Raw genomic sequence first — 25,317 nt, forward strand, 5'->3', positions numbered from 1 at the left:
TTACTTTCAGTCCACAGTTGTTCTAGAGCCCTTGCTCTCACAGGGTCCTGCCACCTTCTGCTCTGGGTAAAAGTCACCAAGTTAGAAGCCTCTGTCTGCCAGCCACAAGACAGCCAAATGGAGACACCAAGTCTAGTACAACTCAATAACTCATTTTAAAAATATCAGCATTCCAAATAATACTTCCAAGGATGATTGGAATTATCTAACTAGCATCACTGAAATTGATGAGAGATATATTAATAGCTTGCACTGAGTGCCTTCTCAGTACCAGACACAGCATTTTTATGTAGATTAATTCATTCAGTTCTAACTACAGTTATTATCCCCATTTTACAGTTGAACAGCATGAATCAGGGAAGTTATGATTTTGCCTCGGGTCACACAGCTAATACAGTTGATCCTTGAACATGGAAGTCAGAGGCATCGACCCTCTGCAGTCAAAAATCCATATGTAACTTACAGGCGGTCCCTCCGTATCCACAGAGTCAACCAACCGAGGATAATGTGGTACTGTAATATTTACTACTGAAAAACATACAAGTGGACCTGAGCAGTTCAAACACATGTTTTCAAGGGTTAACTGTATTTGGAGAAGCCAGCTTAACAAATGAAAACAATACTCTATTTTTAAAATCCTATATACCCGGGACTTCCCTGGTGGCGCAGTGGTTAAGAATCTGCCTGTCAATGGAGGGGACATGGGTTTGAGCCCTGGTCCGGGAAGATCCCACATGCCACAGAGCAACTAAGCCCGTGCACCACAACTACTAAGCCTGCGCTCTAGAGCCCGCGAGCCACAACTACTGAGCCCACGTGCCACAACTACTGAAGCCTGTGTGCCTAGAGCCCGTGCTCCGCAACAAGAGAAGCCACCGCAATGAGAAGCCCATGCACCACAACGAAGAGTAGACCCGGCTCGCCACAACTCGAGAAATCCTGCGTGCAGCAACGAAGACCCAAAGCAGCCAAAAGTAAATAAATAAAATAAATAAATTTATATATATAAAAAAATCCTATACACCTCAGAGAGGCAACCAGTTACCTCCCTCTGCACTACTTACAGAGTCCAAAGGCAACCTCTTGTCTATGGAGTAATACTATTTAGGATACTATATAGGATACTATATAGGATTGTATGGCATAATGTAAATGAAATGCTACATGCTAACCCTTGTCCTGCATCCCACCTGGGGTTGCAAAGAAGTAAATCTTGCCACATCTAGACATTGGTCTTTATCCCCTATGAAGAAGAGATGGATCCACACATGCCCTTGGGGTGGTAATCTGAACAGGAGCCCAGAGGCCTGCATTCTGAGTTCTCCCTTGAACTCAAAGATATTTTACTCTTCTGAGGCTTCAATTCACTTAATTGAAAAGGGAGAGATGTGGGGCAATTCCCTCCAAATTAAACATAGAATTACCATACAATCGAGCAATCCCATGTCTGGGTATACATGCAAAAGAAGTAAACTTTTGTTCATAGGTATATACTTGTACACCTATGTTCATAGCAGTATTATTTGCAAGAGCCCAAAGGGAAACTACCCAGGCTGTCCATCAACAGACGAATAAACAAAATATGGTATATATGTACAAGAGAATATTATTCAGCCTTAAAATGGAAGGAAATTCTAATATATGGTACAACTTGGATGAATCTTGAGGACACTGAGCTAAGTGAAACAAGCCAGTCACAAAAGGACAAATACTGTATGACTCCACTCATATGATGTATCTAGGGTAGTCAAAATCAGAGAAAGACAGAGAAAGAAGGGTGGGTTGCAGGCAATGGCAGGAGGGGGGAATGGGGAGTTACTGTTGAATGGATACAGTGTCAGTTCGAGAAGATGAAAAAGTTCTGGAGATGGATGGTGGTGATGGCTGCACAAAAATGTGAACGCACTTAACGCTACTGCACTTACACTTAAGAATGGTTAAACTAGGGCTTCCCTGGTGGCGCAGTAGTGAGAGTCCACCTGCCGATGCAGGGGACACGGGTTCATGCCCTGGTCCGGGAAGATCCCACTTGCCGCGGAGCGGCTGGGCCCGTGGGCCATGGCCGCTGAGCCTGCATGTCCGGAGCCTGTGCTCCACAACAGACGGGAGAGGCCACAACAGTGAGAGGCCCGTGTACCGCAAAAAAAAAAAAAAAAAAAGAATGGTTAAAATGGTAAACTTTATGTTCTGTACTTTATGACAAACACATGTACACACAGAGAAAGGGGTTTTAATTAATTCAATGAATTTCAAACCTTGGCTGCACACTGGAATCTCCTATGGAGATTTTTTAAAATATCTATTCATCTCTGGTAGTACCACGTTGGACATGGTGGACTTCTGATGTGATGTACTGAGAGGAAACGTCGTCACTCATGAGGCTTTCATGCCAAGAAATGCACCTGGGCTTCTTAGGGGAGTCAATGTCATTGAATTAAAAGGGAGTGGAAGCACTGTTCCAGCCTGGGCAAGACTGAGGGGGGCATAACAGCCAAAGGCACTGTGAGAAACTTGACTGGACGCTGGATCCAAAAAAATGGCTATAAAGTACAGTTGAGGAAAATCTTAGAGTAGAATTTAAAAGTGGATGGTAGACTTGAATGCATGGTACCAGTGGTACGGAAGATGGGGTTGTGGAGGAGAATATCCTTGTTGTTGGCCTGTGAGTTGCGTGAAGTATTTAGGGCTAAGCTGTCAGAGTCTCTGCAGATGCAACGGTGCAGCAGGATGTTAACAGCTGGTGAAGCTAAGTGAAAGGCATGGACATTCAAAGTATCATTCTTTGTGGTTTTGAGGGCTCCAAAATTTTTTAAGTAAAAAAAAAAAATCAAAATAAAACAAAATAAAAATGTTTATGCCAGAGCTCTACCCCAAAACAAATAAACAGAACATCTGGGGACTGGGATCCAGGGAATCAGTGTTTTCTTTGTGAAGCTCCCCTGGAGATTATAATGGGCAGTCAGGTTGACAACTAGGAATTAAAAGAGCTCTAAACCGAGATATGATATTACGGCGTGTATAACAGCCAAAGATGTGCAATTAACCTAAGAGGGTGGCCCACTGTTGATACCCAGCGGCCCTGGGAAATTTCTTCAGTCCCAAATGATCCCAGCTGCCCTACCTTCCACCCTTCCCTTACTTTTCTTAAAAATAAGCCACAACATTTCAACTTTGTAAGGAAATGAGCTCTATCAACAGACTAGGAAACAAGTGGCTCCCAAGCTTTATGCCCCCCCCCCCATTGTAGATTTCCCATGTCTTGTAAAAGAGTTTCCCTTTAAGAAACATTCTCCTATAGCAGAGGTCTCAAAGACACTCTTGAAATGTCTTTTCAACTTTGAGGCACCTACTATCCCCTTATGTTTTCATTATTTACACTGCCTAGTAAGACAAATGTTTAGATAGATAAGGAAGAATCTGGCCAAAGATTACACACTAGGATTTAGAAAATTTATATCTCAAACATATTGCTACCCAAAGCGAAAATTTTCCTTTTCAAACTGGAGAAGGAAGGGGGAAAAAAAAAAGCCTCATTTCAAACATGGGTCCAAAACCAGCCTATGTCATAAAACTGAAGTGGCACTGCCTTTGAGGTAGGCGATGGAGTGATGAGCCCTTTTCAACACTAATAAGACTACCTGAAAGAGGTATTCACGTAAGCAGCTAGATTACCCCACACCACCCATATATAACACTTGAACAGTTTTCAGACAATCTCCCGTACCTCACACCCCTTTTGAGGTAAACATAAACCCACTTCTCAAATGTGTGGACGGAAGCTCAGAGAAGCCACACCCCATGCCATACAGTTAGTGGCACCTCCACCTAAGTCCTCAGACGTTAGACACTGCCCTTGCCATCACAGTGCCCCATGACTCTCATCCCTCCAGGGTGACAATACTTCCATTCCAGCTACCTCAGTTTTACAACATAACTCAGGGGATGATGGCAGCTTCCAAGGGGGAGACTCACCTTGCTCTGTCTGTGCACTGTTCACAAATGTTTTCCTCCCAATTTGAGTGGTGAAAGTAGCAAATGCCATCTCCAGCTCAGGGACACTCCGAAGCTTCTTATCCATTTTATATAAGGCTCTGCTCACACTTTACCTGAAGGCATTTAGTCTGCAAGCCCCGGGTAACTTCCATCATACACACAGCACCCAGCACGTCTTGTTGAATAAAAAAATAATGAGTGGTCTACCTCGGTGAGGCTCTTGAGAGTTCTCCTGAGTCAGGAGAATAATTCCCTGCTTTTATGTCAACCACCTTTATTTCACTGTGAACACTTTTTTTTTTTTTTTTTTTTTTTTTTGCGGTACATGGGCCTCTCACTGCTGTGGCCTCTCCCGTTGCGGAGCACGGGCTCCGGACGCGCAGGCTCAGTGGCCATGGCTCACAGGCCCAGCCGCTCCGTGGCACGTGGGATCTTCCCGGACCGGGGCACGAACCTGTGTCCCCTGCATCGGCAGGCGGACTCTCAACCACTGAGCCACCAGGGAAGCCCTGAACACTATTTCTTGATTCATTGCCTTTTACAAGTCGGCTTCCCACACACTTTCCCTTCACAAATTTAAAAAACTTTGATTAGCTACTGCCCACCTGGGATTTTTGCCTATCACCGCTCCCTACTTCACCTTGCTTACCTTTATGGTTTTCATCCAACCTCTCATCATTTCGATCCCAACTACAACAGCTTAACAACTAGAGCATCCTGGACCTCTCAACACTTTAGCCTTTCAATCTCTGTCTCGCACACAAGCATGTGCGCATGTACACACACACACACACACACACACACACTAGAAAATTAGATCTCCACTGAATCCTTCCCATAATAACAGACCTGTTTTTCAGACTCTAATTTTTTCAAGGCAAAGTTCATAGCTAACAATAACTTTGTACCTTGAGTAGCAAAGGGTAACTGTTCTAATCTAAGTATAAAAACATTTTTGAAGCAACGGACAAAGGATTGATCTCCAAAATTTACAAGCACCTCAGGCAGCTCAATATCAAAAAAACAAACAACCCAATCCAAAAATGGGCAGAAGACCTAAATAGACATTTCCCCAAAGAAGATATACAGACTGCCAACAAACACATGAGACGGTGCTCAACATCACTAATCTTTAGAGAAATGCAAATCAAAACTACAATGAGATACCATCTCACACCGGTCAGAATGGCCATCATCAAAAAATCTACAAACAATAAATGCTGGAGAGGGTGTGGAGAAAAGGGAACCCTCTTGCACTGTTGGTGGGAATGTAAATTGATACAGCCACTATGGAGAACAGTATGGAGGTTCCTTATAAAACTAAAAATAGAACTACCATATGATGCAGCAATCCCACTACTGGGCATATATCCTGAGAAAACCATAATACAAAAAGAGTCATGTACCAAAATGTTCACTGCAGCTCTATTTACGATAGCCAGGACATGGAAGCAACCTAAGTGTCCATCAACAGATGAATGGATAAAGAAGATGCGGCACATATATACAATGGAGTATTACTCAGCCATAAAAAGAAACGAAATTGAGTTATCTGTAGTGAGGTGGATGGACCTAGAGTCTGTCATACAGAGTGAAGTAAGTCAGAAAGGGAAAAACAAATACCGTATGCTAACACACATATATAGAATATAAAAAGAAAAAAAAAGTTCTGAAGAACCTAGGGGCTAGATGGGAATAAAGATATAGACCTACTAGAGAAGGGACCTGAGGATACGGGAAGGGGGAAGGGTAAGCTGGGACGAAGTGAGAGAGTGGCATGGAAATATACACACTACCAAATGTAAACTAGATAGCTAGTGGGAAGCAGCCGCATAGCACAGGGAGATCAGCTCGGTGTTTTGTGACCACCTAGAGGGGTGGGATAGGGAGGGTGGGAGGGAGACGCAAGAGGGAGGAGATGTGGGGATATATGTATATGTATATGTATAGCTGATTCACTTTGTTATACAGCAGAAACTAACACACCATTGTAAAGCAATTATACTCCAATAAAGATGTTTTTAAAAAAATAACTAAAGAAGTATTATGCACATAAAATTAATAAAGTGTCTTTTTTCTTTGTCTGAAAAAACAAAACAAAAACATTTTTATAGTAGAAACTTTGGAGAAGAAGAAAACACACTTTTTGTTTAAGTTCACCCATTATCTCAGTACCTAGAAAGAACTACTGCTGACATGTTGAATGACTTATATGCCAGACACTGGGGATACAGCAGTGACCAAAAGACACAGTTGTGACCCTCATGGATTTTATTGCTGTTCTATTTTATCCATGTTATTCTCAGAGTCACCAATGTAGTACAATTTTTAATAAATTTATTTTTATTATTTATTTATTTATTTTTGGCTGTGTTGGGTCTTTGCTGCTGTGCGTGGGCTTTCTCTAGTTGCGGTGAGTGGGGGTTACTCTTCGTTGTGGTGCACAGGTTTCTCATTGCAGTGGCTTCACTTGTTGCAGAGCACGGGCTCTAGGCGCATGGGCTTCAGTAGTTGTGGCACGTGGGTTCAGTAGTTGTGGCTCACGGGCTCTAGAGCACAGGCTCTGTAGTTGTGGCGCACGGGCTTAGTTGCTCGGCGGCACAGGGGATCTTTTCAGACCAGGGGTCAAACCCATGTCCCCTGCATTGGCAGGCAGATTCTTAACCACTGTGCCACCAGGGAAGTCCCAATGTAGTATGATATTTTTCAAAACACATTTGCTTTATTTTTTGAAAGGTAATACGTGGTAAAAACAATTCAAATAATATTCTCACCCTTGCCCTCAGTCTCTCTCCCCAAAGGTAACCTCTAAAAAGATGTTTGCATAACCTTCTAGAGATATTCATGAGTACACAGGTTAAATCTATCTTCCCTGTTTGGTTGCTGGATTTTGTCTGTCCTACTCAACAGATCAAAGGTACACATTTTCAGAGATTTCAAAACTACTACACAGAAGCACATTATAAGTTCCATTTCTTTCTCAGAGTTCACCTAATCAAATGTGCAAAGTTAACAATCAGAGTCTACTTTGAAGAATAATATGTAAGCACAATCCTCCAAACTGTTGGCCAATTCAGACTGACAACAGCATATATTCTATTGCAGAACTGAGGAGGAAAGCTCTGAAACTGTCCCCAGAATCAGGGCCAAAGCAAAGAAAGGACTCATGTGTCCCTGGTTCTCATGGACAGATAACTGTATCTTTATACATTCTCTTTATTATTTTTTATATTTTAAATTTTATGACTTTAAATATTACAACTCAATTTTTAAAAAAAAAAAACTGAGGGAGGGAGGGGGAAGAGGCCTAAAAAAAGCATAAAGGAAATAAAAATGGACAAGGATTAAGGCAGTATGGTATAGATTTCAGGTAATTTTCAGCACTGGATAATTTTAATCTAGAAAGAAGGCCTCATTCTTTTTAAATGAATAATTTTTTCCTTTGGAAAATAAAAATCATTAGTAGAAACAGAACGAAAGTGAGAGCCTATTTGTGTTAGCTATGTAATGGCCATTTCTCGGAAAAACTTCCTAAGACTGCAATATGAGCAAGGCTCTGGATTTGATACGGGGGGACCAGAGTTTAGGGGGTAGGTGAACGGAGAACTCACATTCCGTGAGGCTGATGATGTGACTGACATCTTGCCGGGTCCCTTACCCCAACCCTGCGAAGCCTGCCTGGTCAGCCCAGGGCCGAGGCAAAGAATGTGGAAGCGACCGACATACCCAGGGACCCAGGTAGGAACCAGCCAAGTCTGGCTGATCCCAATGCTCCCTTCTGGGGGAGATGAGGAGGAGAAGTGTCGATAGGAAACATTTGTATGAAACTTGCTGGAACAAACAAAACAAAACAAAACCCGGGTAGAAGAAAGGGGGAAGAGCAGAATGGATGAGTAATCTGAACGTGGGGACACAAGAAGCAGCCAAGATTCTCTACATCCAATGGCTCCAATATCCCAATTATTCCTCTAAGTTGAGCTTCACTGGCCCATGAACCTAAAGTTTCACTATCTTTCTAGAGGCAGTAAGGCCTGAGGCATGTCAAATGAACCCAGCACACTTCCTCCTCCTCTTGCTCAACCCCCTTCTAAATCCCCACAGTACTAGGTTGACCAGAAGGCTGGACGACCCTCTCATCGAAGCCAAACCCCACAATCTGAATTAGGCATGAAGATTAACACTTATTTCAAGCAGCTCCTTCCTATCTCGATAGTGTCATGAACCCTTGGGCTTTCAAACCAGCCGCAGCAGCTATGATCAACTTAACCCTGAAATGAGACAACAGGTTGCTTAGTAACTGCAGAATAATTCCTCACTCAGGTATGCTAGTGACAATTCCGCAACCACTTTTAAGATGATAAAACAATGCAGCGCAGAAATCCAACCCACCATCCAACTTTATTTGTCAACAGTCAGCAAAAGAACACGTTAGTTTTTTTTTTTTAAGTATACATGAACAAGAATTTGATCTCCACCCAAACTGATAGACTGACTCCACTTCCATATAGATAACTATTTTCCCGTTGAGTATATATGTTCAAGAAAGCATGGGATGTTTATGTCAATTATATCTCAACTTAAAAAACAAACAAAAAAAAATATGGGGCCAAGATTTTAAATCCACTTTCTGTTAAAGTGAGAAGAGGGCAAGGAGGTGGAGGTAAGGCAAGGGGCAGCAGAGATGAGGGCAATACTACTGCCACCCCTCCCCCACCAGTCAAGTGCGGGCACTGTGGAGACACATTCTGAATGTGAATTGAATCATTTAACCCTCTGAGCATGCACTCCCATCTGCACTTTAGAGGGGTGGCAACGGAGGCACAGAGAAATTAAAATAACTTGCCTAGGTTCCACAGAAGGTGAAATCAAATTTAACTCAACATTAAATATTTGCCTGGCAGTCAAACTCTTGAGATTATCTTTAATTTAACAGATAATAGAAACAAGTTCCTCATTCAGACCAACAGTGCAGTGCTGACACTTTAAGCAAAATCTGTCACAACAGCAAATATTGACTGAGTGTCTTCTAGGTACCTGGGTTCCAGGTTACCAGCTAGGTACTGAACCTAAGCATTACTTATGTATTTCAAACATCTGTTGCTTCAATCACATGCAAATCAAGTCCATTTATATGAAGATGACTAAGGATCTGCCTTAACGTTATGTAAGATTGCGTTCATATTGGCAATAAAATGAGAAGTGAGCCAAAATTATCAGGAACTAATCTGCCTTAATGTGCAAAAAATGATATAAAAATGTCTTTCTTTAGAGATTCAGGAGTAATGGAAAAAGCAGAACAATTAAAAGTCCTCTTTGGGGATCCTAAGCAAAAAAAAAATCAGAGGAATGTCCTCCTATCTTTAATCAACAGAAAAATAAACAGATCAGTAGTTTTCTGTAATGTGGGCATGACCTAGGTGCACTAATTCCTATCAAATAGTATCTCTGCTAACATACTCAACTGCTCTCAAAGTTGTGAATGAATGAAGAACACTTTAAGTTGTCCTGGATTAAAAAAAATGGAGGGAAGAGACAACTTTCAACCCTTATTGTCCAGGCCCCGCCCTGCAAGGATTAAAGTCCAGAATGGCCAGGATTGGGACCTTCCTTATTCCACAAACAGGTTCCCCAGCTCACTCAGCCTTCCCAGTGGCTCCAAAGAGCACCACCTCCCCCTAGAGATCCTTGGAGAGTTGATGTCACTTAACCCCTAGTTAGTGGAGATTTGGCACTTTATCTTCTAAATCACATTTGTTTCCCAGAAGGGAGAAAAGCAACCTTAATGCCATACTGAAACAGATCCTATAAAATAAACACAAACCTGTACAGAAATCAATGCCGGGGTTTGTATGCCATGCATGTGTGTGCTCAAATCAAACACACAAGGCATACTGTAAATAAAGCATTTGGTAACGTGCTCACGTGTTTTTACTTACATGACAAAAACTTGCAAGCACTGTGGAGAGGGTAATCTGTGTATTAGGAATGCTTTTTCACCCTTGCACTAGGGCAGTGCATCAGAAGCCCTTGTAGGACCCCACCCCCACACACCGCCAGTCTCAGGAGGTCTGGGTGGGGCAGGGAATTCGCCTTTCCAACAGGTTCCCAGGTGATGCTCTACAGCCCTTGCTGCTCCAGGAAAGCCACTGCACTGACCGGAGAAACAGCTGTCAGTGCCTTTGGTCACCTTGGAAAAAAGGGCCATGCACAACCCATGATTGTAAAGTTAAGGGAGTGTCCAGTGAGAATGTAGTCAAATCTGAGGACCTGCTAATGAACTGGAAACTCGGCATTAGCCACTTTCAACCAAACTGAGATGTTCTCCTGTGACTGCCCTAAATCTCCAGTGAAATTTGAGAAGTCAAAATTGCCGTTAAGTAATGGAGAGTATGAGGGAAAAAAGAGGGAGAGGAAACCCTACCCTCCAGATAATTTCGTTGTCAAGATCCTTGCCCTGTTGTAACTACACCTTTTTTTTTTTTTAACCTGTTTTCAGAGAATTTATGTTCTGAAATGGTTTGGAGTTAGCTGTCTGTCTCCCTGGCTGGAGTCTGTTAGGATCTGGTGAGGGTCCAGACCTACCTCTCTTTGTATTTGTTGGATGCCACCAGTTCCAGAAGCATCATCATGATTTACTTCTAGCCTATCCCAAGTGGAACTATCTGACCAACATGGCAGTAAAAATAATTCCCCAACCTAGAAGCATGGTGAAGGGTCCTCTGAGCAGTGAGAGAGAGGGCACCCCCTGATGCACACATCCCCAAACCTCACCCACCCTCCTGCCCTTTTCAACCCCATGCATTCCAAGCACACCCACTCTTCCCACTTCATCAGGTCACTTGCCAATAAAATCTAATGAAAAGTTTAAAAAAAGAAAAAGCCCTCTCAAAGAGCAAGATACTTCAGTGAGAGACTAGATTAAGCTACTCTTAGGACAGCTCTGCCTTTTGTTGCCTACAAATAAAGGATTCCATGGTAAATTCCCCTCTGGCTACACCTCCCTTCCACAGCACCTATCCACACCTCCTAAGCATCATCCCCACCAAAATACCCATGCAACAAATACACGGGAACGCCTTTCAGTTTTCCCTCTGACCTCCCTCCAGGCCGTGGTCACAACCTTCATGAAGCCTTCCCATTTCCCCACCCAGATCCGTCACTCTCATGTCTTCACTTCCACAGAACTTGGAAGTACACTAGTAAAAGTATAGGCATTACTCTTCATCTTCCAGATTCTCTCATAAGCTGTAAAGCTGTAACCATCTCAGTCATTTTTCCTTCATCCGCAATGTGCTGTACATGTTAGGTGCTCAATTGATTGACGTCACTACAACGTGTTTAGCACTGTGCCAGGAACCACACCAGCCACTGTCACAGGAATGGAAAACATCATCCTTCAAGGTATAAGAGAAAACCCCAAGGCTACTCAGGCAGTTAATGGCCAAGTCAGGATTTAAACTAGGATCTACTCAACACCAAAGCTTTTGCCACTTCACTGACGCCATTCTGCCTTTCAAGGGAGAAAAATGAAATGGAACACTAAAGTGAAAAAGCCTCGGCTCACTGGTCAGTCAACCCACTGCAAACTTCCGCTTGATTTCTCATCAACCCTAGACTTTAAGGCATGGCCAGTATATGTAATAAAGTGTGTTTTACAAATTATCCTATTTGGAATCATTGGAGCATGCAGCTATATTATGGAAAAGCCTTTCTTTCATTTCAGTGCCTCACAATGAGATGGGATGTCTCTACATACACACAGAATGTTTTAATGAAGCCTCGATGTACTCTATAAAAAGTCCATGTATTCTTTGATACTTTTCCTTAGGGGTAAAAAAGCAAAATAAACTCGAGAGAATACCACCCATCTTCTTTTAAAAGAGCACACTATCCAAACAGCTACAGGTTTCTGCAGTTTGATAAAATCAGGACAAACACCTGAAACAGAGAGAAAGGAGGAGCGAAGCCCCGTTTGATGAGTCAAGAGATGCAAATGGCAACAGCCAGTGAGAAAAGGCTTCAGGGTCTGACAGCACTGGCTTCCAAACTCCCTCTGTCACCAGCTAGCTCTGTGGTTTTGAGACAGCATCGGGGGTTTCAGCTTTGGGAAAACCCCTGGCCCTCTCAGAGGTCATAATAAGCAGGTGATAACAACAGCACATGAAACACACAAGCACTTGGTAAATTCACCAACTTATATTCCACACCCCATGCTTAAGTGCCTAACCTGTAGGACTTACCTGACTCAGATCAGAAGTTGAGTGGCCTTTGTTTCTCTTTTGATTACCATGAAGACTTGGTAAGCATTAGATCCGCCTGGATACTAGCCTTTTAAATAAAATGAGCTGCTGAAAAGCTTATGGAGTGGAAGGTGAGCGGCAAAAGCAAACCAATGGTTCCCTAGAGGAAAAAAGGGGTTCGCTAACACCTTAAACAACACTAAACTCTCCAACAAACTGGATGTTACAAGCTTAAACTCTCCCAAACAAGTCATTTGGGCTAAGGGCATGTGTAATTAAAGTTAAAAGCATACTAAAATAACACTTTAGCTGGTGACCTGAAAGAACCTTTTGAAAAGCTCAACCAAAACATTCCTACATGTAGGAGGGACTTGACTTTGTCTATTACAGACAGCATTGCAGGGCAACACTGCATACATCCCTCTGCCTTCAAAGGAAAGCACTGATAGACCGTTAGAGCCAAGCTGCCCTAAACACAGATGTATTCAATCCTGTTTTACACACCTGAATTTAACAGTTCAGAACTTAAATTTCTAGTACTGGGAAAGGGATAAGAGGCTTAGTCGTGTTGACCACCGAAACACACCAGTTACCAGGTGATTCAGAAATCTCACCATGCAGACCAGAGCATCAGTCAAAAGCTCTGAGCATCAGCCAGAACCTTCCCCTGCAACACACACATAAACACACCCATGCTGGGCTTATGCTACACTTTTAAAGAGAAGCAAATAGTGAAACACATCATTTACAACGTTTCTCATGAAAGGAAAGAAGTTTTGCAGAGGGTAGAAAACCACAATTCCTGCCACAGACATATTGATTACTGACCCACAGGAGCCACTTAAATGCTGACTGGATCATCAGTGATGAGTGAAATCATCCGAGTCTCGTCACAAAGCCCCTCTTTGCTATCGCTGGTCTTTTTAACTCTCAAGTAACTGGAACAAAACTTTTGACAGATCATGGTGGCAACGTGTTTTCAGAATTCCTTTGGCAAATACATCACAGTCTGTTACAACAGCACAAAAATGATTTTGCAAATCATACCTATGCATAACTTTCAATTAAATTTAGTTTTGATTGTAGAAAGATACTCTGGTTGTAATATAATATTCTACTCACGTCTAAATTAGTATAGCAGCTTCACCCTTTTCCTTTCTCCATATCTTCTCTGCAGAATTACATTAGTGAGCTAATATTTCATCTTTGTTCTATAGTAACATCTCACAAAATAACTTCCAACAAGATGGCACATCACCTATTACGCCAGACTCGTGAGAAAAGTTGGACGAGAATTTCCAAAAAAAGTGGCTATGTGCCGATGTGCAATGCTCTTCATGTTTGTGGGATCTGAATCTCCTAGACTGCCGCTTCTAAGAGCGCTCTAAAACTACAGGTGCATTCAATGAAAACCAAGCGCCATCACAGACGCTCATGCAGGGAAACAGATGGAAATGCCACATTAATGCACTGCATGCACTGTAAGTTTGCCCAGCACACTGAACTAGTGAGGGACGACACACCAAACAGATCATGGTTTAAAATATGATATCAAAACGCATTTTTAAACTCATACTCGCCTAGTTTCTACACATTGTGGCCATCTTATAATTTGACACAGTGAAGCTACCATACATTCTGGGAGCCTGACACATAAAGGACTTTCACCTATCTGAAGATGGTTGACACCACTCTGGATGAGCACATCCCACCGCAGGGAACCCTGTCCTCTGCGTGGTTAGGCAAAGTGCAAACTAAGGCTGCAAAGGGCAGGGCCGGGTTACCTGTTAAACGCATTTCCCTAGAGTACAGAGGCTGCAGCTGACTCCTCAGGCTGCCTCCTCACTGGCTGACACAGAAAAGGTCACCTGGGAAAACTAACTTCTCATCTCTGATGCTTCATTCCAAGACTTGCGGAGAGGAAAGGGAGGGTGAGCACGCTGACTACTCCCCTTTATTAGGCAAGCCTGTGGCCCTCACAACCAGCCAAAACCACAAAACATGCAGCAGGGTTCACCATCTTAACCCAAACCTGGTACCCCTGCCACCAAGGCCAGCCTGGGCAAAAGATTAACCTGTGATCCGCCACAGGGATCACTGACAGGGCCAAACCTGTTGAGAGAGCGTGCCAACTTTCTGTTTGTTTTAAAGGAAATACTTCCTGACACATGTTTGGTAAAGACTCTGAACTCTGCACATGAAGCCACGTGGTTGGTTCTAATCTGGCTCTATCCACTCAAGATCCGCCAAAGCAAGCTCTTTCCGAGGGTAGACCCTGGCTGGGTAATCGACACCACCTCATTCAAGTCACGCGGCTCCAACCGAATCCCGGGGAGCCCAGCGCCGCGTCCTGTCCCGGCTGCAATCCTCCCGCGCGCCGCACGGGGGGGATGGGCGAGGTGCCCCTTTCAGCTGCAGCCGGAAAGGACTCCCACCTGTGGGGCCCAAACTGGCTCTTGCGACCCAGGTGAAGCCCGAGGGAGCGGGGTAGGAGGAGACGCCACCCCTTCCAGGAAAGCCGACGTTGCTACTAGCAGAATGCGCGGGCGCACTACTTGCGGAGCCCACCTGCAGCCACAGCAAACAAACTTTCCTCCCCTTCTGAGGTGGAAGAAAAGGGTCCCTTACGCCACCCCCTGGCCCGAGCCGGCAACGTCCAGGAGCTCCGAGGGCTCCTCACCTGATACCCTTAAACACCCAACTTGGTGTGTCCCAGGGCGCAGACCCAGCTCTGCCTCGCGCCACGGTGGGGTGTGCGGGGTAGAGGATTGGGGTGCCAGCTGGGGATTAGGAATTTGTGCGGAGAGCGGGAGGACGCCGCTCACTAGCCTTTGCAGCTCCAGCTCCCAACTTTGCCAGCCACCCAGCCGCTGCCCTCCGGTTCCTCCGCGGCGCGCACCCGGCTCCCTCGGTTTCTCCAACCCTCCCTTAGGGAGAGAGCTCCCCAAGGCCGGTGGAACCCCGCGCGCCCGGCGCACTTACAGCCGTAGTGGGGTCTCTGCCGGGACGGCTGCTCCTCGTGGGGCATCCTGCGCGGTTCCGGGGGCCCGCACGCGGCGCGCCCCCCGCGGCTCCCCTCGCTGGCCAGGCTCGCCGCTCCGCGCCCAGCCGGCGCGCTCGTATCCGGCCTCTCGCGGCCCTCCCCTGGCCGCCCCGAGATGGGCGCCCCGCTCGCTCGTTGCTCCCTCGTCAGCGCCCGCTGCCGCCGCCGCGCGCTGACAACGGAGCAAAAGTGAACTCTCCGTCGCTCGCTCCGGGCCGCCGCCGCCGCCTCCCGGGCAGGTTTCCTTTCTCCTACAGCCCGGCCCCGTTATCCACCGCGGTGAGAGCGCGCGCCGCGGCGCAGCGCCCTCTACCGCGCGCGGGGCGCAGCGCCCGGCCGCCTGGACCCGCCCCTGTCCGGCCCCGCGGCTGGAGGAAAGGGCTGCATGGGCCCTGGGCCGGGATCCCCTGCCACTGGGGCCCGCGGCCGCCCCGCCTGCTTTTTCACTTGTGGAGCGTTTAGAGGGTGGAAGTGAACATCTGCGGAGAAGAGCAAGAAAAACCGCAGAAGACACAGCCAGCCCCAGCCGCCCAGGGTGTTGCTCAGTTACAGAAGGACAAACAGCGCGGTTCCTTTTCCTCTGGGGAGATTCGCCTTGACTTTTTTTTTTTCTTTTTTCTTTTTTTTTCCCCTCGAACGTTGCTTCTGTGACTCCTCGTCTACAAAATACAGGGTTCCCCTTTCATGACCAGAAACTGAGAGTGTGTGTTTGCTGGAGGGACAAGATAAACAAACACTCGCCGAGCAACCACTCAAAACACAACTGCGAGTCATCCTCGATCACCTTGGGCCCGCTCCCCTCCCCCAAGTACAGAACCGTCGCCCAGCCCAGCTGGGGTCGCACACCACAAAAACCTTTTCCGGCTTAGCTTTTAAGGAAATTAAACTACCTGTGGCAGTTTTTAAAGATTTCGGGGCGGGGTGGGGGGGTTGTTTTGTTTTCATGCAGTCACCTGGAGCTGTTTTTCGCTTTGTGCCTCAGAGTGATAAGATCTGGAGGAATGTGGACTCTTCTAAACCCGTGTCCTCACCTGCTTGTCAAATGTGGAATGTGTGGGTTGCTAAATAAAATAATTGGCTGGCTAAATAAAATAATTGGAGTTATAAGAGATGATTTCGTTGGAGAAAAGGCGGCGTAGTGACACTAACCATTTTGTAGTCGGCAAAGACAGAGGGTGGCCAGCTGGTTTCCATTTCACGTGGGAGCTGCAGTCCTTCTCAAACTTGTTGAAACTCAGATTCTGGGGGCCCACCCTCAGAGTTTCCAGTTCAGTTGGGTCTGGACTGGGGCTCACGAATCTGCATTTCTAACAAGTTCCCCTGTAATGTTAGAAAATAAGCACGAGGCATCTCAGCTGGACTCAGGGAAGTGTCTTCCGATGGGAGAGCAAGGAGTTTCTATCCCACTCCCCTGGTTGGAATGGGCTGAGTGGGGCTTTTCTCCCTTAAAAAGCAGATTCCTCGGGCTTCCCTGGTGGCGCAGTGGTTAAGAATGCGCCTGCCAATGCGGGGGACACGGGTTTGAGCCCTGGTCTGGGAAGATTCTCCCATGCCGCGGAGCAGCTAAGCCCATGCGCCACAACTATTGAGCCTGCGCACTAGAGCCCGCGAGCCACAGCTACTGAGCCCACGTGCCACAACTACTAAAGCTCTTGCACCTAGAGCCCATGCGCTGCAACAAGAGAAGCCACAGCAATGAGAAGCTCGCTCACCGCAAGGAAGAGTAGCCCCCGCTCGCCACAACTAGAGAAAGCCCGCGCGCAGCAGCAAAGACCCAACGCAGCCAAAAATAAATAAGCAGATGCCTCTTTTTATAAGAGCAGTTCAAAGGTGAAATGGCCACATTTTGAGGCACAGCACACTGTCAGTCAGTGTTCACCCAGACAGGGGCATGTTCAAGGGGAATTTCCTGTGTTTCCGGACATGTTGAATCAGATATCTCAAGTTCATTTCACCTCGATGATTCCATGTATTAAGTACTACAATTAAGGCTCACACATATCAATTTTCAGTATGAGTGTATGATTTAGGACCCAAATAAGTGGGTAGTCTAGGGAATTCTCTAGTGGTCCAGTGGTTAGGACTCTGAGCTTCCACTGCAGGGGCCAGGGTTTGATCCCTGGTGAGGGAACTAAGATCCCACATGCTGCACGGTGTAGACAAAGAAAAAAGAAAAAGTGCGTAGCCTATATACTTAGAGGTGTTAGGAAAGTCACTGTAAACTGGAATGGTCAAGGAAGGTGATAGGGTTTGAACATACGGTTTGAGGTAGACCTTGAAGAAGAGTTGGAAGGAGAATGTCTACTCCTGGAGGACAGGCAAGGACAAGGGACAATGGGATGGGGCATGAGGTTGGCTGAGGGTGGGAGATTTGAAGCTGGTATCAGATCATGGAGGACACTGAATATGGGCAAAGAGGACGGGATATTATCACAGAAGCATTTGAGAGCTCAAAGGTTTGGGGTACAGGAGCTGCATGATGCAAGGGAGTGTAGGGAAGGGGACTCTTGCAGCAGGTTATAGGATGGATTTGAGTGGGGCAGCTGGGAGGTGCTGATACCTGGTGGAAGGGGCTCTGGCAGAAGCAGAAGAGGGAAGTAAGGAGAGCTTCAGTGAGGTTGATTGACGCCAGTGTGATAAAGGGGTAGTTTTACTACAAACAAGTTGGTGCCATCGACACATATAGATATCACCAAATGTAATAAATAGAGTAAATATCTGTTAATGGTAGAAAGTGAAGGTTAAAGCAAAAATAGGTGGTCTGCAGGAGAGTAGTTCTAAGTTCATGTTCCAGCCGGTCAGCTCTTCTCTGAAGGCTCTGGGGAGGCTTTAAAGCTCTGTCATGGCTAATGTTTCTATGGAGAACTTAACGCTAAGAAGAAATTGTAAAAACAAATGCTCCTGATTTATTTTGCAAGTGCTGAAATGAATCTTTGGGATTTCAGTCTGCATTCACTGGGTAACTACTATCTCACAGATCACTTCTTTGCAGAATCTCAGAAAAGAAACTTGTCTGCAGAATTTTGGGCTATTTTTCTCTTAGGGTTGGACATTGGAGGGTGATTCAAATAAATACAAGGCAATGTGCCAGCTTGCTTTGCCATCTGACTGTGCTTGCAGGAATATTAAAACAAAAACTGACACCATCTAGTGAAAAATGTCTTTTTAATAAAGCAAGAAGTGTTTTTTGGTTAATGTAAAACAAAAGATGACACTGGAAAACTACTAGACCTGGTAAAACAATTTTTAAAGCAGTATTATTTAAAAAATGATTGTTTTCAGAGGTCTCTCTCCTTCTAACTACTTGAAATGAGGTGTTTGACAAAACACAATTTTGTTTTTATAACAATAACAGATTATTCATATCAAGAGTATCAAACAGGATTTTAAAAGTATGTTTGAGTAAAGATCTTGGCATGCACCATTCTATTCACCTTTGAAATGATTTGGTCATTTTCCAATAATATCATGTTACTGATCATTTTAACATTTTTACCACAATAGTGACCAATGTGCTTTCAAAGCATCACCCAAAGAAGTGAGGCATGAAGAAATGAAAGGAGGGGCTTTACTGGTGGCGCAGTGGTTGAGAGTCCACCTGCCGATGAAGGGGACACGGGTTCGTGCCCCGGTCCGGGAAGATCCCACATGCCGGGGAGCGGCTGGGCCCGTGAGCCATGGTCGCTGAGCCTGAGCCTGCGCGTCCGGAGCCCGTGCTCCGCAACGGGAGAGGCCGCAACAGTGAGAGGCCCGCGTACCGCAGAAAAAAGAAAGGAAAGAAATCATTAAAGCCTTTTTCAGAGTCCTAGGAGACTTTGGGTTGTTAACATTTTCTAACTCATTCCCTGTCCCAGAAAAAGAGTGATGCTGAGCAGGAGTGGGATCTGCATTTTATTGCCAAGGAGAACTCTGTACCTAAAAAGGGAATCCTTACAGTCCGACCTCAGCTTAAAAAACAAAAAAGAATCAGCAGAAAGAAATGTAACAGTCAGTGTTTCAGTTCTCAAAAACAAAAGTCAGGTAGTAATGTCAGGGTAGAGGATAACTGTAGAACTGGTGGCCTCTACACATCATTTTATGGCCAGGGAAACAAAGAGGCACAGAGAAGTTGCATGATTTCCACAGCTAAGGAAGAATAGAGCCTTAGCGACATTCCATGTCTCCTGAGAGCCTCTGCCCATTGCTTTTTCTACGGTACATGTTTTTGTTTTTATATACATAAATTTTTTTTTCAGTGAAGTCCTTTTCCACTTCACTAAGCCTATAGTTTTGGACAACTTTCAAATATTTTGTCAATGTTAAATCGGCAAGCCTTCTTGGCAATCTTGCCTTTTTCTCTTTGCTCTAAAGTTCTAAACAAGTCAAAGTTTGGAGAGACTGAACTTTAATTTTATTAAAAAAATAAAGCCATGCACAGTTCCACTATTATTTTTTCCATTTCACAGTTTAAGAAAGTTAGAACTTCAGTAATTCTGAGAAGATGATCCCCAGGGTAGCCTGGAAATGAGGAGGAAGAGAAAGCAGCATTGATTCTAGGTGGCCTCCTTCACTTTTTATCCCCTTTACTCTGCATTAACTTTCTCAATTGCATTTATCATCTAACATAACATACACTGGATTATTTGTTTATTGTTTGTCATCTCCCTCTAGAACATGAGCTTTCTGAGAGCTGGGACTTGGTCTAAATCTTCACTGCTATGTGCCAGGACTTGCAGCAATGCCTGGAATATAGTAGCTGCTTAATTATTTTGTTATAATCACGAATTTACTAAATACAGGTATATACCAGGCACTATACTAGGAATAGTTGCAACTTTCAATCTGTAACAACTCTGTGAAGAACTTCTGGCTATTCTTTTTTTTTTTTTTTTTTTTTTGCGGTACACGGGCCTCTCACTGCTGTGGCCTCTCCCGTTGCAGAGCACAGACTCCGGATGCACGGGCTCAGCGGCCATGGCTCATGGGCCTAGCCGCTCCACGGCATGGGGGATCTTCCCGGACCGGGGCACGAACCCGTGTCCCCTGCATCGGCAGGCAGACTCTCAACCACTGTGCCACCAGGGAAGCCCCTGGTTATTCTTATTTAACAGTGAAGAAAGCAACTCAAAAAGTCTCATAAGTAGTACAGTAAAGGGCAGCGCTGAATTTACCTGAATCCAAACTTTTCTCCCAGCACAAAAACCCGTCTCCTGTTTCAGGCTAATAAGTTGAACTGCACATTTCAACATGTCACCTTCTACTAAATGCATGTTCCCTTTTCCCAGGTGATGCTAAAGGAACTGCTATAAATGCCCCCAAATTACCATCATCTATTTGACATCACAAAGAACTAGGGACCTGGAGGTCCAGTTTGCGTCCAGGCAGTATTTCTGCTTATAGTTTTCCTAATAATCCCCTGCATTTCCCTGTTGGTTTTCAGATAAGATCTGAAAGGGCTAAGGGCTCTACCACATATCTGTAAAGTTGTCTTGAATCCATTTTTTAAAATTCTTCATGATTTCCCATTAACTATGACTTCAAATATGCTTTATCTTATCTCAGATTGATCTGTCTTTAGCAGTAGCGCTTAATCCTAGCTTTAATTTTCTTTGTCTGACTCCTATACCCCCTTCTGGAACATTGTCTTAACTGGCAGATGAGAGGCAAATGAATTTCTAGCTGACCTTGGAGAGGTTGGATATTTTGAAAGAAGCTTGACTATCAGAGAATGAAAATGAAGACACCCATTATGTTACCGACATGGGCTCTTGGATTATTTAATCAATAGAAATTGATAAGAAGCAATATGAGAAATTCAGACAAGGTTTTGTTGGGACCTGGTGCTGCAGCGGGAGAGAGCGAGAATGACAAACCGGTGCCCTTGCTCGCTCTCTGAGGAAGGTGGTCCAGTTCCTTTAAATGGGGTGAGAGTAGGGGAGGATTGGTGGGTCAGGTGGAAAAGGGTGGCTTGGGTGATCTGCCCACCCCCTCGGTGGTGCAGCGTGCAGGGATCATGCACAGTACCCTGCTTTTGCTCATGGCACCTCAGAAACGGCTGTTGGGGACTTCCCTGATGGCACAGTGGTTAAGAATCCGCCTGCCAATGCAGGGCACACGGGTTCGAGCCCTGGTCCGGGAAGATCCCACATGCTGCAGAGCAACTAAGCCCGTGCGCCACAACTACTGAAGCCTGCGCTCTAGAGCCCATGAGCCACAACTACTGAGCCTGCGTGCCACAACTACTGAAGCCCACCAGCCTAGAGCCCATGCTCTGCAATGAGAAAAGCCACTGCAATGAGAAGCCCGCGCACTGCAACAAAGAGTAGCCCCTGCTTGCCGCAACTAGAGAAAGCCTGCACACAGCAACAAAGACCTGATGCAGCCATAAATAAATTAATTAAAACGTTAAAATCTCTCTCTCTCTGGAATGCTTTTCAAAATATTTTTTAAAAAGAAACAAGCATTCTGTTATTATAGTCAAATAGAAGTAATATTTTTGTTGGTTTACCAGTTTTTTATTTATTTATTTATTTTTATTTATTTATTTTTTTTTGCAGTACGCGGGCCTCTCAGTGTTGTGGCCTCTCCCGTTGTGGAGCACAAGCTCCGGACGCGCAGGCTCAGCGGTCATGGCTCACAGGCCCAGCCGCTCCGCGGCATGTGGGATCTTCCCGGACCAGGGCACGAACCCGTGTCCCCTGCATCGGCAGGCGGACTGTCAACCACTGCGCCACCAGGGAAGCCCTACCAGTTTTTTAAATTCAGATTCATTTAATTTTCTTGACTAAGGCAAATCTACATTATTTCAAAACAAAGTCTCACTGAGATAAACACACTGATGGTGGCAATCTGAATATGCAAACATACAAATCTTTCTAGAAAGATGCTTACTATCTGGGGAAGGGATTGTGGCTTCTACCCCAAAACTCAGCTGCCCCCTAAGGGGCTGTTGGGACCCATTTCCTGATGACCAGCTTCTCTATTTGGGGACTGGTTAGTGACTCCTGGCTCTCCTGTTAAAACTCAACAAGGGATAGCTCTTCACTTCATGAATAGGGGGAGGGTAGCCCCTAGGTCTGGTCTGTTGTGTAAACAGAAATTGCCACACTTTCACAAAGCACTGCTTAAATATTTTGGTGGGGCCCCCTCCATTTTAAAACATTTTTTTGGGGGGGTAGCCAACCAGCTGCTAAAGGTCAGTTACTCAGCTTGTTAAGGGTTAACTTTACATCTGGATCTGGTCAGCCTGAGGCCAAGTGTAAAAACCAATAGAGAACCAAGGAATACCATAGTAAGGGAGGCAATATCACCAGTGCCTGCCTTTTGTCATACTATAAATACAACTGTCACCTCAAACTCAACAGGTAAAAAATCAGAACCCACCAATTCCACATCTCTCCCATCTACCAATGGATCTTTCCTCTGACTGCCATACTCTGTTAATACAAACATTTCCAATCACTTAGACTTTTTTAAAAAATACATTTCTTTATTTTATTTATTTATTTTTGGCTGCATTGGGTCTTCGTTGCTGCGCGCAGGCTTTCTCTAGCTGCAGTGAGCCAGGGCTACTCTTCGTTGCATTGCGCAGGCTTCTAGTTGCAGTGCTTCTCTTGTTGCAGAGCACAAGCTCTAGGCACAAGAGCTTCAGTAGTTGTGGCACACGGGCTTAGTTGCTCCGTGGAATGTGGGAACTTCCCGGACTAGGGATCGAACCCGTGTCCCTGCATTGGCAGGTGGATTCTCAACCAGTGCGCCACCAGGGAAGCCCCTCACTTAGATTTTTGAGGTTTCGATCTCAATCTTTCTGGATTCCTCCAGGATCATGCCTCAGCATCCAGTCGGCCACTAAGATGTGGTGGTTGGTTTTTTGTTGTTTTGTGTGTGTGTGTGTGTGTGAATATCTCTGTTGTTTGTTAATGTCTCTTCATTCTTCTTTGTTCTCATCATCACCAGTACCACTCCACTCCCGTGCAATCTCTCACCTGGGCTGTGTCAATGGCTAGTCCTGCGCTGATTTTTTACTTCTTGCAATTTAGCTTCATTTTTTCCTCCTCTAAATTCCTGTGTCAAATATCCTGTATCAAAGGCTCCTTTGAGCCTTTAGCAAATACTACTTTAGTTGCTATTTATGTTTCTATTGTTCTCCTGACTAAAAAAAAAAAAATAATGTTAGCACTTGGAGTACCCAGATTTCTACTTTAGTTCCCAGATAGTAAATAAAAGAAGTAACCCCAGAGGGTCGAAGATAGCAGTGTGGAAAGTTATAGCTGTTGAAAGTCTGCTGATTTTTCATGTGTTTAATTCCAAGCTAGGATTTTCTTCCTAGAGACTTTGAAAGTCTAAAAATTGAGCGCTTTCACGGAGTTGGAATTTGACCTTTGTCTAACATACAATAGGTGTTCAATGAAGACAATCACAGTAGAAATCTATTTGGGTCTGGGCAAGTGATGACATCAACAAATAGGGTCTGCCTACTACACATGAAGATTATCATTTGATCTCTACAGTTTCTAAGCCCTGTCAGTAAAACCAGCTGGCTTGTGAAGGCTTCTGAAATCAGTCAGCTCTGGCTGCTCTAATAAAATACCATAGACTGGGAGGTTTAAACCACAGACATCTGTTTCTCACGATTCTGGAGGCTGGGGAAGTTCAAGATCAAGGTGCCAGCTGATTCGGTTCCTGATGACTACGGCCCTCTTGCTGGTTGACAGATGGCCATCTTCTTATTAGGTCCTCATGTGGCCCTCCCTTGATGCATGCATGCTGGGAAGGGGAGGGAGAGGCAGGGATGGGGAGAGGGAGGGAGAAGGGGGAGAGGAGGGGGAGAGAGAGAGAGAGAGAGAGAGATTTCCTGTGGTTTTGCTTCCTTTTCTTTTCATAAGGGCATTAATCCCATCATGAGAGCCCCACCTAATCTAACCCTAATTTCCTCCTAAAGGCCCTGCCTCCAAATAGTGTCACATCATCACACTGGGCTCCAACTAATGAATTTGGGGTGTTGGAGGGGAAGGACACAGTCAGCTCATTGCACCTTCTTTTCATTTTCCTAAAATGTCTGTAATCTAAGCATGTTGGAGTGTCACAGTTGTTATTTTACCAGATCACATCTTCTGTAGTGTAGGGAGAATTTACTGTGAACAAAGACCACATATGCAGAGTAAGGATGGTGTTGTTAAAGCTTAAGGCAGGAACCTCCCGCTGATCAGCCACAAGGTCCAGTGGGGGAGGGCGGGAAGGCAGGACAGTCACTACAAAAAACGCTGCTTAATGTTCTGTCATTTTAAACCCTTAATGTTTATTGTGAGGTTTCACAAAACCCTCAGCTCTTCTTCCCACTCCAAGTGTTACACGTTGTCTAGTAATGTTTATTTAAATTATCTTAAAATGAACTTAAATTGTTTTCACTTTGAGAGTGGATTCTGCAGTCTCTAGAAAGAACTGAGGACATTCCAGGAAGTAAAATTAAACAAAATAGACAGAGGTAGGAATTTATCTTCTGCAAACTATAAGGTTAACTTCAAGTGTCTTTTAAATGTGGTGAATTAAACTCTTCTGAATGTCTGGAGTTTATATCTGCTTGGAAAATCTGTTAATTAGTATAAACTGGAGCCTTAAAATATGTTTCACTGAAATTATATGAGGTGCTCTTGCAAAAAAGGAGGAAAGCATTTAGCTGTAAATGCTATATAGAGGATCTGTCCATTAGGTGAAGAGTCCTTTTCAATAAGCAACAAAACCTTTCACCAAAATTTTGAAAATCTACCCCCAATTCACATGCAAATCCATTTCAAGATTACCAAAGAGGTACCTAGGATGCTAAACTTCCCATGGGCCAGAAAATCCTAGCTGATTTTGATTTTATTTCTGATTTTTACACTAATTGATTTGTAAATAAATTCACAAATAACACTTTTTAACCTCAATGACTTTTTCATTCTGTGGCAGGCTCTCAGTCAGTTTTATAGTATTAATATTTGGCCTCAAAAATTAGGTTTTGGAATTTTACTCTTGTTGACGTCCCTTGATTAAGTTGTTCAGTCCCTTAAAAAAATCCCCAGG

The 25,317-nt window shown here is 44.6% G+C and overlaps 1 protein-coding gene across 1 annotated transcript in view; it reads right to left on the bottom strand.

Annotated features, from left to right (window-relative positions):
• Positions 1-15,378, bottom strand: part of IQGAP2 (IQ motif containing GTPase activating protein 2) — a gene marked incomplete at its 3' end in the record, with an annotated part of 289,379 nt that extends 274,001 nt beyond the window's left edge. Inside the window, exon 1 of the mRNA XM_079703550.1 lies at positions 15,216-15,378. Coding sequence (XP_079559676.1) covers positions 15,216-15,261 — 46 coding nt within the window. The 5' untranslated portion in view covers positions 15,262-15,378. The remainder of the gene's footprint in view (positions 1-15,215) is intronic.
• Positions 15,379-25,317: the final 9,939 nt, after the last annotated feature.

Source organism: Hyperoodon ampullatus, assembly GCF_949752795.1.
Source record: "Hyperoodon ampullatus genome assembly, chromosome: 4".
NCBI lineage: Eukaryota > Metazoa > Chordata > Mammalia > Artiodactyla > Ziphiidae > Hyperoodon > Hyperoodon ampullatus.